The 12,069-nt window shown below is 39.3% G+C and overlaps 1 protein-coding gene and 1 long non-coding RNA gene across 4 annotated transcripts in view; one reads left to right on the top strand and one right to left on the bottom strand.

Moving 5' to 3' along the window:
* Nucleotides 1-452: 452 nt before the first annotated feature.
* The window catches only part of Mcoln3 (mucolipin TRP cation channel 3), a 37,769-nt gene continuing 26,152 nt past the window's right edge, over nucleotides 453-12,069 (bottom strand). For 2 of the 3 annotated variants that reach the window (XM_005334068.4, XM_078026626.1), the window contains exons 7-13: nucleotides 10,793-10,892; nucleotides 8,148-8,260; nucleotides 7,915-8,064; nucleotides 4,606-4,707; nucleotides 4,377-4,499; nucleotides 3,353-3,559; nucleotides 453-1,655 (exon numbers count right to left, since the gene is read on the bottom strand). In XM_005334068.4, the coding sequence (XP_005334125.2) occupies nucleotides 1,521-1,655; nucleotides 3,353-3,559; nucleotides 4,377-4,499; nucleotides 4,606-4,707; nucleotides 7,915-8,064; nucleotides 8,148-8,260; nucleotides 10,793-10,892 (930 nt within the window). In that variant the 3' untranslated portion in view covers nucleotides 453-1,520. The remainder of the gene's footprint in view (nucleotides 1,656-3,352; nucleotides 3,560-4,376; nucleotides 4,500-4,605; nucleotides 4,708-7,914; nucleotides 8,065-8,147; nucleotides 8,261-10,792; nucleotides 10,893-12,069) is intronic. The other variant, XM_078026627.1, reaches the window with a different exon arrangement.
* Nucleotides 4,493-8,487, top strand: LOC144368101 (uncharacterized). The gene is made up of 2 exons (XR_013427876.1): nucleotides 4,493-5,075; nucleotides 8,131-8,487. It is a non-coding gene; the product is annotated as an uncharacterized LOC144368101 (long non-coding RNA).

The raw sequence follows: 12,069 nt of genomic DNA on the forward strand, positions 1-12,069 counted from the left end.
GAATCGGAAGAGAGATCTGAAGGCACCAAGTCCCTGACTTTAATTCCACGGAAGAAACACAGTGAATGCAGAGCAAAACAATACTCCAGGCCCAGCCCTCATTGAGTGGCTCCATACTGCCGCTGAAGTTATTACTAATGCAGAAGTTTCTCAAAGAGTAACAAAAAGGGCTTATCAAATAATAAACATGATTTTAAAATTCATTTTGCATCCTACTAAATTCTAAAAATGATTGTAATACAAATATTAGAATTAAATCAAATCCTCATCAGGAGGTTGAGATTTTTCGTTTTTTAAAAGCCACAAGAACTACAAAAAGAACTTACACCTTTGCAGAACCTCACATTTCAACGCCTGGAGTCATTATTGTAAATAGAAGATTTCAGTGTCTCAAAACCACCTTCATTAAGCCTTTAAAATCAGCAATTTAAAAATCAGTTTCCTTAGAAAAGTTTGCGTTGAGAAAACCTTTATTATACATTATTGAACTCATTTCTATTTGAACAATAATACATAAAACAAATATTCATGTTGTGAAAATCCGAAAGTACCAATCGATGGTCTACAAGGAATAGAGAATAGTTTTTTATATTTTTAAGGCACACATTTCTCACTTGTTTTTTAAATTTTGAGCATAATTATTGTCCAACATATTTTCTGCATGACTTATAGAAAATTATTCCATAAAATCACAACTCCTGGCCCCAAATTGCCTTACCATGAGACTGAATGTGCCTAGGAAAGGCACAGTACATAAAAGTTTTCATAAGGCCACTTAAGTACCAATAACATAATCTTTATTTAATATACAATTGGTATTTGGTTTCATTTTCATTTTATGTATAGAAACTCTTTCGACTTTGTACTTTAACACTGACAGAAAAGAAAAAAAAAACTTGTAAATGAATATTAAAATACCTATTCTCCAGAACTAAAAGTAGAATTGATAATTGTCTTTCAGAAACAAATATATCACACTGTTAGCTGGTGATGATTGTTTCATTCTTGTTCAGTCCTTAAAAGAAGATTTTTAAATACAGTGATCAGTGGATATACAGCAACCATCCTCACTCCCTCAGGGATGGACACTGAGTTGTCCAAGGTCACTGTCAAACCAGGGATTGCTTTTCATTGAGGACACAATTCATACAGGCAGAGTAAAGAGGGGCACAGAGAACACATTCAAACATTATGACAAAATAAATAAGAAAGAACAATAATCCAATAGCTTCCCTCATCAAAATTACTCTTTAAAAATAAACCCAGTATAAAGCAGCAAGGACATTAAGTATTATTTTTAAAATACAAAAAGTTCTTGGTGAGCTATAGCTATAATTAGCTTAAAATAATAGTATTTGAACATACTGCACCTGATCTCAAAATATTCAAATAGTCTCTTTTTTTATGATTTCTCACAATAACTTTATTGTCTAAATCTTTGAGTTCTCTTCCTTACATAAAATGTCTCTTAATTCAGCTACATATTATATTTTCCTCTAGAACACGGATAAACCTAATAGCTACTTTTTACAACAGCAGAATAAAGATACTGGAGATTCCTCTTCTAATCTGTATTTTCCAGAATTGGGTAAGTCCTTGCATTCTGATATAAAGGTATGAAGTTCAGTCTCTGGGAATCCATGCTGCTGGTAGTGCTATGCAGAAGAAGGGAAAAGCTCTCATTAGTAAAGCCCTTAAAAACAGCTTTATTCCAAATACAAAATGGACCATTTGATAAGGGCAGGGATTTTCCTAGAGGGGCAGTGTAGCTTTGGGAGAGGCAGCCTCTGGAGGCCCCCCTGGGTTTGGCTGATGTAAAGTAGACCTGGGACTCTGCAGCTGCCTTCCTCAGCTCTGCTCTTCCCAGTCCACTTCAGCCCACAATGAGCATGTGGAGTCTGGCTAGGCATCTGTCTCCCTCCTGGAGAGACTCCAGTCAGCCACATGTAAAACCTGGGACCCTCTGTCACTACTGCAGCCCCTTGGCTTCTATGTCTGTGTGAAGGAAGTTTCTTGGATGAAACCCAACTAATATAGATTGGTAGAGGTGTTTTGGGGGGCTGAGGGGTGGACATCCCTGGTCTTCCCCCAGATGACCTCAGCTCACAGCTTTTGACACTCCTGAGCTGGTGCAGGTTTCTGGACAAAGGTCTGATTGCCTTATAAGGCACCTGTGAACCCTTTTGGAGTTACTCCTTCAGGCAGACAGGTTTGTTTAAGGGCCACATAAGCATCAAAGTATAGGATATGAGATCTTTAGGATTCCCTGAACAGAAAGGATCCAAAATAACTCGACCATTTTGCAAGTTCTCTCAGCCCTAGGAAAGAGGGTAACATCTGAAATGTTACAATGTATAATGTTACAATGATTAGCTTGAGTCATCAAACTGTTACTCTTAGCCTTCTGGGATGTCACCTTTGAATGACACAGTTCTCTGCACACAGAGTTGAAGATACTGAATTTTAAAAGCCCCATGGGGAAGTATTTGACAGTTACATCTGCAATCTTTCCCAGTCATTTTGGGGGACCAAAGCACACATCTGCCAAACAAGAATCGAAGAGAGCATTTCTTGACCTGAAAGTTGGTCAAGAATGTAGTCATGGCTCAGTCTTCACAAGCAAGGTGATCATAATTATCAACTCCAAATCAGCCTTCTTTTCATCCCTGGGCCAATCATATTTCCATCTTTTCATTCTCAGAAAGAGAAGTCCCCAAGGGGAAGTGTCAATTCCAATAATAGACTTAACAGTATAAAGTTATTAGAAATTTAAATATATAAGGATATTTATTCTACTGTTCCATATTTTAAGGGACTCAAATGGATTTTTTAAAATATCCAATATGAATGATAATAACTTTTAAAATCAGGTTTCTGACTGGATAAAGCACCGAGTACTTGCCATAATCCCTTTGCTGCTCCAGAGGTTGAGCCCCTGGGGGTGTGCCCCAAAGAGCATTGCAAAGAGTAGTGGATTCAGTTACAGCACACACCAAATGGAGAGCTCAGTTTTTCTTTATGAAAATCGATTTTTAAAGTTTCCCACACAATTCTGGCTTTCTGCAATTCCAGATATTTTACTCACCCAATACTGATCCTTATAATTCTAATAAAATGTTAGAAAAGTTGCTTGTGAAAGCACAGTTACTTAAAGACAAGACTTAACATTCTGGAAATCCTATGCTTTCAGTTCTGTTTTTGCCTCTAAAATTAAGACCTTGTCTACCCTGAAGAAATTAACATCCATCAACTTTCTTTCTTTCTTTCTTTGGTCCTAAGTGTTATTGTCACCATACAAAATCCAGAAGAATGTCACCATACAAAATACCATATGGCTCTTGGTAAACCTTACCTTAATCGTTTCATATGTATCTGTGATCAGCGCAATAAAAAGGCTTAAAATCATGTATATAAAGAGGCTGATGAACGAGTAGAGGTAAATTCTACTAAACATCCAGACCAAGTAACTTTTTTCCTGCATTTTTGCAAATGTGGCAAACATATCATCTCCATTTATCAGGGAGAAAAGGCACTCAGAAACCCTGTTCAGAGAACGGAACTGGAAAAAGAAAAAGAGAAAAATTCATTTTCTTCCACATTCCTTCCCATTGGAGACCTGTGTTCAGGATGTTACTTTAAAAATAATGGGGCCAGATATTCCAAGTTACCCTTTTCAAACAAATAACCTGAGGTAGTCACAGCATTTGCTTTGTGATGTATATACCACACACAGACCTATTGCTTTTTTTTTTTTTCCCCTTCTGGAATAAGCTGCCCTTTTTTGGTGCTCCTCTTAATTGGAGCAATCTGAATGGAAGGCAGAAGTACCAAATCTGTACCCATGGGGCCTTTCTAAGATAAGTCTTCCTCTTCCTCTTTACCTTCATAGAAAGAGACCCTGGCATTCTGCAGAGATGTCTGGATCCCAACCATGCACGTGTGTATGTTTCATTTTAAAGCTCATTCCATTTAAGGTAAGATATAATTTTCAGGACTACACCTCTGGTAACAAAAGTTTCAAATATTGCTACCAATTTCTCTATATACAACTTAAAAAAATAAAGTCACATTTTAAGAAGGCTTAGCCATGTCCTTCTCTGATATATGCTGATGAATCAAATTGACTAAAATTTGCTGATAGTAGAAAGAACATAATAATTGACATATTCCAAACAGAATTCGGGACAGTTAAGTGAATCAATGATTCTCTCAAGTTGGTCACACTTTTCTAGCTTATAAATATGGCAACAGATATACTACCTTCTACATGTTAAGGCTGAATCACAAAAGAAGTTCCTTTATAAAGGATAAACAAGCCCTTGGCCCCATTCTAACAGCTTAGTAACAACAACAGTAAAAATGTGGTTCATCAGTACCTTGTCGTGGTAAGGGCCCAGCACAATCCATCCACAGAAGCAATAGCCTAAATAAATCATAGCTGCACAGCAGCAAAACCTGATGACATTGGGCAACGCTGCCTGAAGGGTCAGAATAAGGAGCTGGGAAAGTGAGACAAGTCATTAGAATCCCCTTGTCGTTGGTCCAAAGCAGAACAATAACTTTGAAACAAATGCCAACGGCATGGCGAATCATGCACTTCCTTACATTGTACTTCTGGAAGAAACCGAGGTACCGGATGACTCCAAGCCACACGAGCAAGGTAGAAGTCCCAAGAAATATGCTACAGACATCATAACTTGTTAGACTCTAAGATGGAGTGGGAAAAAACATAGTCAAACAGCAAAGTCATCTGGGCAAGAAATATTGGTTGGCGTTCTAGATGGGGCAGGGGGAGGCTGAGTGTTCAGAGAGATAGCTGGTGGTAAAGGCTGAGAAGAAAAGTCAGGGAGGGGGTGCAGAATGGGGACAGTTTCATAATTTGAAATAGAGTAACCAGGGATGATCTCAATGAAAAGGTAGCACAAGGGCAAATATCTAGAAGGAATGAGGAAGCTAGTCAAGCAAAAATCTTGGGGAGGAGATTTCCAGGCAGAGGAACCAACCAGTACAAAGTTCCTGAGGCAGGAGGGAGCCTGGTGAGAGAGGGAGCAACTGATAGAATATGGAGACACAAGGTAAGGATAGCATAGGTCCTCATAGTCAAATGTCTGCTGTGGTTGACAGCAGATGGTTAGAGGAGGAATAGCGGGGGCTATTGCAGTAACAGCTAAGAACTGGTGATGGCTGAGACCAGGCTGGGAATAGTGGTGGGGGTGAGGTGATTTTTAAAAGTAGACCAATATTGTTTCCTCTTGGCTTACATGAGTGAGAGAGGGAATCAGTGAAAGAGGAATTCTTGATGAATTTATGGTTTTTGGCTTGAGCAACTGAAGAGAGTTGACATTAACTGGAATTAGAAAGGCCACGGAAGAGGCAGGTCTGGACTGTGGAGGTGGGGATTCTACTTCTGTTTCAGGTGAGTTAAATTTGGGAGGACAAGTAAACATCCAAGTGGAGATGTGGCCTACCCATTTGGATTCTCAGGTCTGGAATCTAGAGAATTCTAAGCTGGAGATATACATTTGGGAACATTAGCTAATGGATACTAGAAGATATTACCAAGGTAGTGGCAGAAAAGAGAAGGTATGTAAGCACAACACCTTGAAGGTTGGCAAGGTGAAGGAGAACCAGCAAGGGATAGTCTGAATACCAGTCAGTGACTCAGGAGGAAAGCCAGGTAAGTGACAGCCTTGTGAAAAAGTGCCACCAAAGACAGAATGATCAGTAGTGTTAAAAGTTGCTGACAGGTCAAGATGGGGATAAATAATTGATTCATGGACTTAGCAACAGGGGAGATCATTGGAAGAAAGACTCCATAGAGTGGCAGGGCAGCCTGATCAGAATAGATATAAGGAGGGGCTGGGGATGTGGCTCAAACAGTAGCGTGCTCGCCTGGCCCTGGTTGAATCCTCAGCACCACATACATACGAGGATGTTGTTTCTGCCGAAAACTAAAAAGTAAATATTAAAAAATTCTCTCTAAAAAAAATTTTAAAAAAAGAATATATATAAGGAGAAAGGGAAGGAAAAGAACTATAGCAATGAGATTACTACTTTTTTGAGGATCTTTCCTATAAAAAGGGAATCTGAGAAATGGGGCAGAAGCTGGAATAGAGAAATAAAGCTGAGATTTTATCCCTTTTGAAAGGAGAAACATGCTAGAGGACGACTACCTGGGAGAGAGAGGGAAATTGATGATTCAGAGAGAAGGAAGACTAGCTGGAGCTGTGTCCTTGAGTAAGTGAGTGGGGAGGGCACCTATTATTCACAGGAAAGAGGAAAAAAACCAGAAGGTATAGGCACTCATGCTTATAGGTAGGTAAGGGATGTGGGAGTCTGCCAAAGTTCTGTTTTGTTTTCCCCTCTTGGTCTTGTAAAATAAGAAGTAAGGTCATTAGCTGAGAGTGAGGGTGGGGTCAGAGGTTTCAGAAGAGAAGGAATGATCATCTGTGAGACAGGAGGAATGAATAGTCTAGGAAAATGGAGAAAGTTTATTGGACACCAATAAGGACTCATGGAGATGAGTGATCATTGAGTTTGGTAAAAATAAAAATATACTGCAAATCTACCACTCCTTTTTCTTTCTTTCTTTTTTATCTACTTCCTAAGCACATGCCCTAGGATCCCTTGCAGTGCAGTTTGACTGTGTCTCCAGTAAAGATATGAAAAGAAATGAGGTTTACTACCCTTGAACCAAGGCTATAAAACAGGGGAAAGCTTCCACCCTTACCTTGGTGAATGTATATTTGGGGATAGTTTCACTTCCCAGAGGCCACCCGTTTGTGAGGTGACCCAGTGTGGATCATGTAGTCAGGCTGAGCCTTAGGGATGGCAAAAAAACAAAATGGGAGAAACTTGGGTTCTTGAATGACAGCAGGGAGCTGAGCTACTTGCCATCCTAGAATACCCACCCTGACTATTACTAAGAGAGAAATAAGCTCCTCTTTGATCAGAGCCATTGCAATTATGGTCCCTGCCCAGGCTCATCACTGGCTCCCTTTGTGACTCAGAGTCATAATTAGTTGCACCAAGGCTAGAAAAATGTAAGATTGAGCAAGACTATTTTGAACAATATTAGTTTTTTAATTTGGTTTTACTTGGGGGAAGAATTTCTTTCAGAGCTAGGTTAATCATAACTTAAAAAGGATAATCTTGGAGCACATCAATGGAAAAAGCAAGTAAACGAGAGTATTTTCTGAATGATAAGAAACAAATGCAAGCACCATACCATAGTACCTTGACCTTACTCTGCCCTCTAACCCATTCTTTTAATGTTGAGGATTTTAATATATTTTGTAAGATTTTTTTTAAAACTCTCACCATTATTATTTTGGTGTGTGTATGAATTTTGTTGTGTGTAAGAATTTACAGACCCCTCCTGTGAGTTCAGATTCAGAAGGTCTAACAGGGCATTTTTACTGGGCATCCATGATTTTGACCCAGTGGCTTATGGATTATCCTCCAAAAACATCTGCCTACGAGACTTCCTGACTAGAGTAAAGAAAATTACTGTTATCAATTTCAACTTTACTCAACATAAAACTTGGAAGAAATTATTGCCCAGTGGTGGTACCATCTGTAATCCCAGCAGCTGGCGAAGCTGAGGTGGGAGAATCAAAATTCAAAGCTACCCTGAGGAATTTATCGAGGCCCTAAGCAACTCAGCAAGACCCTATCTCTAAATAAAATATATATATTTTCTAAATAAAATATTTTTAAAAGGTGGGGATGTGGCTCAGTGTCTAAACACCCCTGGGTTCAATCCCTGATACCAAAAAAAATACACAGAGAGAGGGTGGGGGAGGGAGAGAGAGAGAGAGAATGAATTCTCACATTCTGCAAAAATATATTATCATTAATCCAAATCAGATACTAATGATGGAAATGTCACAAATCATTAGGAAAAATATTTACCTTAGCTTGGATTTCCATTTTCAGAATTGATCCAATGATTGTCAGCATGTCACTAATGATAATCATAATGTACCATCCATTGACAAATTCCATTTGATCAGAAACAGAAACTTCCTTCTTATAATGGAAGAGGAAAAAACTGACAAATTCCTTTAGAGGAAAGAAGAGAGGTACAGTGAATTTCCCTGTCTATCAAAATGCTATCTGCATTCCCAGAAAGCATCAGCTCCTACCTGTTGAAGCTGAAGTCCTCTAACCACAGACCTGAAGCAGAGGAGTAACGAAGACAAGCAAGTCAGAATGACAGCGGCGTCAAAGATCATCATGTAATGAGTGTTCTTCTGAACTAGAAGCAAAGAGCACACGTAGTTTGTATGTGGTAAGACATTAAGATGGTGGCATCTACTTCTTTTTCAGAATCATTCAGAAAATTCCAACTTTCGTTCCAGAAAGACAACAACAACAACAAAAAAGAAGACTTGACATTCTTCCAACCAGCATTTAACTAAGATTGAAAGCCCTTCTTTGGAAAATCACCATGGCCATCAATCAAATAAAATTATCAGCTTGTGATCTTTTGTTCTAAATAGAATTATCCTTCCCGCACCTCCTATTAACAGCTATTTATCTGGGTGTAAATATTCCTTAAGTACCCACTATTCATTTGCCATTTTCTAGAGTTTGGGCCACAGTAACAGACCAGATAGACAAGACTCCTGGTTTTCTGGAGTTTCTGTTCTACTGCAGTGAGACAAGTTAAGGAGTAAATAAGTACATGGACAAAATACTTTCAGATAGAAGTCAGGGATATAGACCAAATAAATCACAATAGCTGATATGTAATGAGCACATTTCTTGACATAGCACCAAGTCCTTTATATGTTTATTTTGGTTTTTTGTTTGTTTGTATTGTTCTGTTTTGTTTTTGTGGTGCTGGGGATTGAACCCAGGGCCTTGTGCAAGTTACATAATTTGCCCAAGGTGATGTAAGTAGCAAAGTCAGGGTTTAAACCTCTGTGGGCTGTTTCCAGCACCTGTCACTCTATATTGTTAGTTCTTAGCATCCCTAGGGGACTTGTTAGAAATGCACCTCAGAAACTCTATGGCTCTTCACATCCTCTAGGTGATGCTAATATTTGAGAACCACTGTAGTGTGTGGAGCGGTTGGGGTGGGAGAATGGGGAGGAGTTCTGTGTATATTGCATAGTAAGAAGTCTCACCTAGGGGGCAGTAAGTTTTAGCTGATACCTGAGTGATAAGAAAGGGTCACCCACTCAGAGCTTTTGGAGAATCAAAAGTACAAAGTTGCTAGACATGGTGACATATGCCTGTAATCCCAGTGACTCAGGAGATTGAGTCAGGAGGATCAAAAGGCCAGCCTGTGCATCTCAGCAAGACTCTTCCTTGAAAAAAACAAAAAGGGCTTGGAAGGTAACTCAGTGGTAGAGTGCTTGCCTACCATGTGTGAGGCCTTGGATTCAGTCCTTAGTACCATAAAAGAAAAGGTTTAAAATCTGGCTACATGAGTAGAATCAATGAAGAGAGATGGACAAAGGCCTCAGCTCTGCTACAGAACTTATTTCTAGCCAGTTAGACTGCTCTATACTGATACAAAGATAAAGTACTTAAGACTAGTTCTGTCATGAAGCACCCTATTTGCCATGAGGCACATAAGGGCTACACAATGTCTACATCTACATTAGAAAAACTTCAAAACCAAGAAATAAACATTGAGAGTAAGCCTGTGTGCCAGGTACTTTCATATCCTCTAATTTTCCCTATTCTAAAATTTGTGGAAAAAAAGAGAAAGGATTATGGTGTTTACAGATGACAAAACAGGTTTGTCTTTGAAATAAACAACTTTGTGATTGAAATAAAGTTTGTGATTCAAGAGCCTCATACATTCAAAGTTGCCTGTCAGTACAAAAAAAAATTACAATGCAGAAATTTCTTTTCATTTACTCATATTATATCATTATTACTTTTAAACTTGGTAAATCAATTAGTAGGAACCCCTAAAGCAGTAATTATCCAAATACGGTCTGAGCAAGGATTACTACCCATTCCTAGGTGCCTACTAACTGTCCTTTGAGGAGCTGGGGAACTACTGCTTAGCAGATACCGGCCATGATCCCTTTTCTCAATGGAATCCAAGAACCCCTGACCTAATTATTAAGCACTCCATTGTTATTGATGAGGGATAGATAAAATGGATAGATCTATTTTGGATCTAAAATCTAATGGATAGATTACCTATCCATAAAATGGACATATAAATTCTTTCCAGGCAGTTTTCTCAAGTCCTTATGTCTCCAGACGCAAAATTCTTGACAGTATTCAGTATAGACCTGGATTCTAAGAGTAGACCCTTTTCTCCTTTAGTCTACTTTTTAACCTGGTTGGAAGACAATTATAATATGTGGGATGCTTCAGGGTAAAATCATACCTGACTTGTCCCTGCCTGCATGACCATAGATAGTATGCATAACTTCTGAGCCTTGGTTTCTTCCTCTGTAAACAAGGATTCAGCCTCTCACAAAGATACTTTAAAATACTAAAGGAGAAAAATGAAGATACAAATATGCAATATGCATTCAATAAATATCTGTTTGGTACATGTAGGTCATAGTGGGGGTCTATGAGTATGTTCTTGGTAAGGAGTAGGCAAGCAAGGACACATGGAGAATGGAAGGAGTCATTTCAATACTAATAACTTACATATTATCCGAAATATCAGGTATCTACTGATACTGCAGAGAATTGGGGACTTGGGAATCTTTTATTCGGTGCTCCACACATCTTTTGGGCAGTAATTTAATAACCATTTTACATTTTTTTTTAGTAAGCATTCCAAAACTGAGTAGAACTTATCACTTACTTGATCCAGACACATGCCAGTCTTTACATTCCTGGATGGAAATGTCATTATCTAAACTTATCTTAATTCTTCCACTATGAGCTTTGTTGTCAAATGTTATCTGTGAAGAAATAAAAAAGGTCAAAGATATGTGTACAGTTTTTGAAGCTAAAATACCATGATGTACTGATTGAGAAGCAACTCTTTTGGTACAGGAGACCCAGATTCCCATCTCCAACCTATTGCTACCTTTATTCAACCTTGGGAAGTTTTCCTTATTTCTCTGTGAATTGAGAAGATTGTAGGAGTCTTCTGTAGAGAACTTTTAGTCTCCAAAACCCTGTTCTAGGACAGCACTCCACCCCTGCACACCTTCTGTAACAAGAGTACCTACTCCGTCTACCAGTTCTAAGTCCCTCCAGACACCCTCTTGATGTGGTGAGAGCTGGTGCTGCTATGCTTTACCCTGATTTCCAGCAGGGCCTCAGCTGGGGGTAGATTTTCAGTGCTCCTGCAAGTTTTACTAACACAGGCGCTGCGCATTCTGTCTGGACACATTTCAGGTGGAGCTTTCAAAATGTTCATTCAGGGCCTAGATTATGTGGTCACTCTAGCTTCACATATATTATAAAGGGCTTGGTGACAGGAAGTCGCCAGCCATGTCTTGCTTTCTGGGATAACCAGTAAGACACAGGGCAACAAGCAGAGTGAAGCTATGCTGGAATGCCCCCCACAGGCCTCCTGCTGTCTTCCCCTTCTAGCTGCCTCCTTCTCCCCATGCAGGGAAAAGGGAAGACAAGGCAAGAAAAAAAATCAATCTTGCCCCACAGCACCCCGCTGCCCCTCAGCGGACACACCAACTTCGTTTGTATATGGTGCTGAGGATCGAACCCGGGCTGCACACATGCCAGGCGAGCGCACTACCACTTGAGCCACATCCCCAGCCCCAGAGATTTCAAATGGGTTTAGAATCTTGTCCCTCTGTTTCAAATTACTTATTCAGATGAACAGCTGAAAGAATGAATTGCAAGCTTCTTTCCTCCGTAACAGAGAGCACTGTCACTGACTGTCCTTCATAGTGGCTAGAGGGCCCAGAATAGCCTCATGCAACAAAAATGCTCAGTATTATGTGGCAGAGTCAGAAATCCTTGCCAAGGAGAAAATGCTTTGTTTGAAGAGCATTAGAATCTTATGAATAATAGGTGCTCATTAAATATCTGGAATGAGTAAATCATGATTTAATGTCAATCACATCTCAAATGAGGTTCAGAAGAAGCTGAATGCCTCATACAAAAAAG

Source organism: Ictidomys tridecemlineatus, chromosome 11 (assembly GCF_052094955.1).
Source record: "Ictidomys tridecemlineatus isolate mIctTri1 chromosome 11, mIctTri1.hap1, whole genome shotgun sequence".
NCBI classification, from domain to species: domain Eukaryota; kingdom Metazoa; phylum Chordata; class Mammalia; order Rodentia; family Sciuridae; genus Ictidomys; species Ictidomys tridecemlineatus.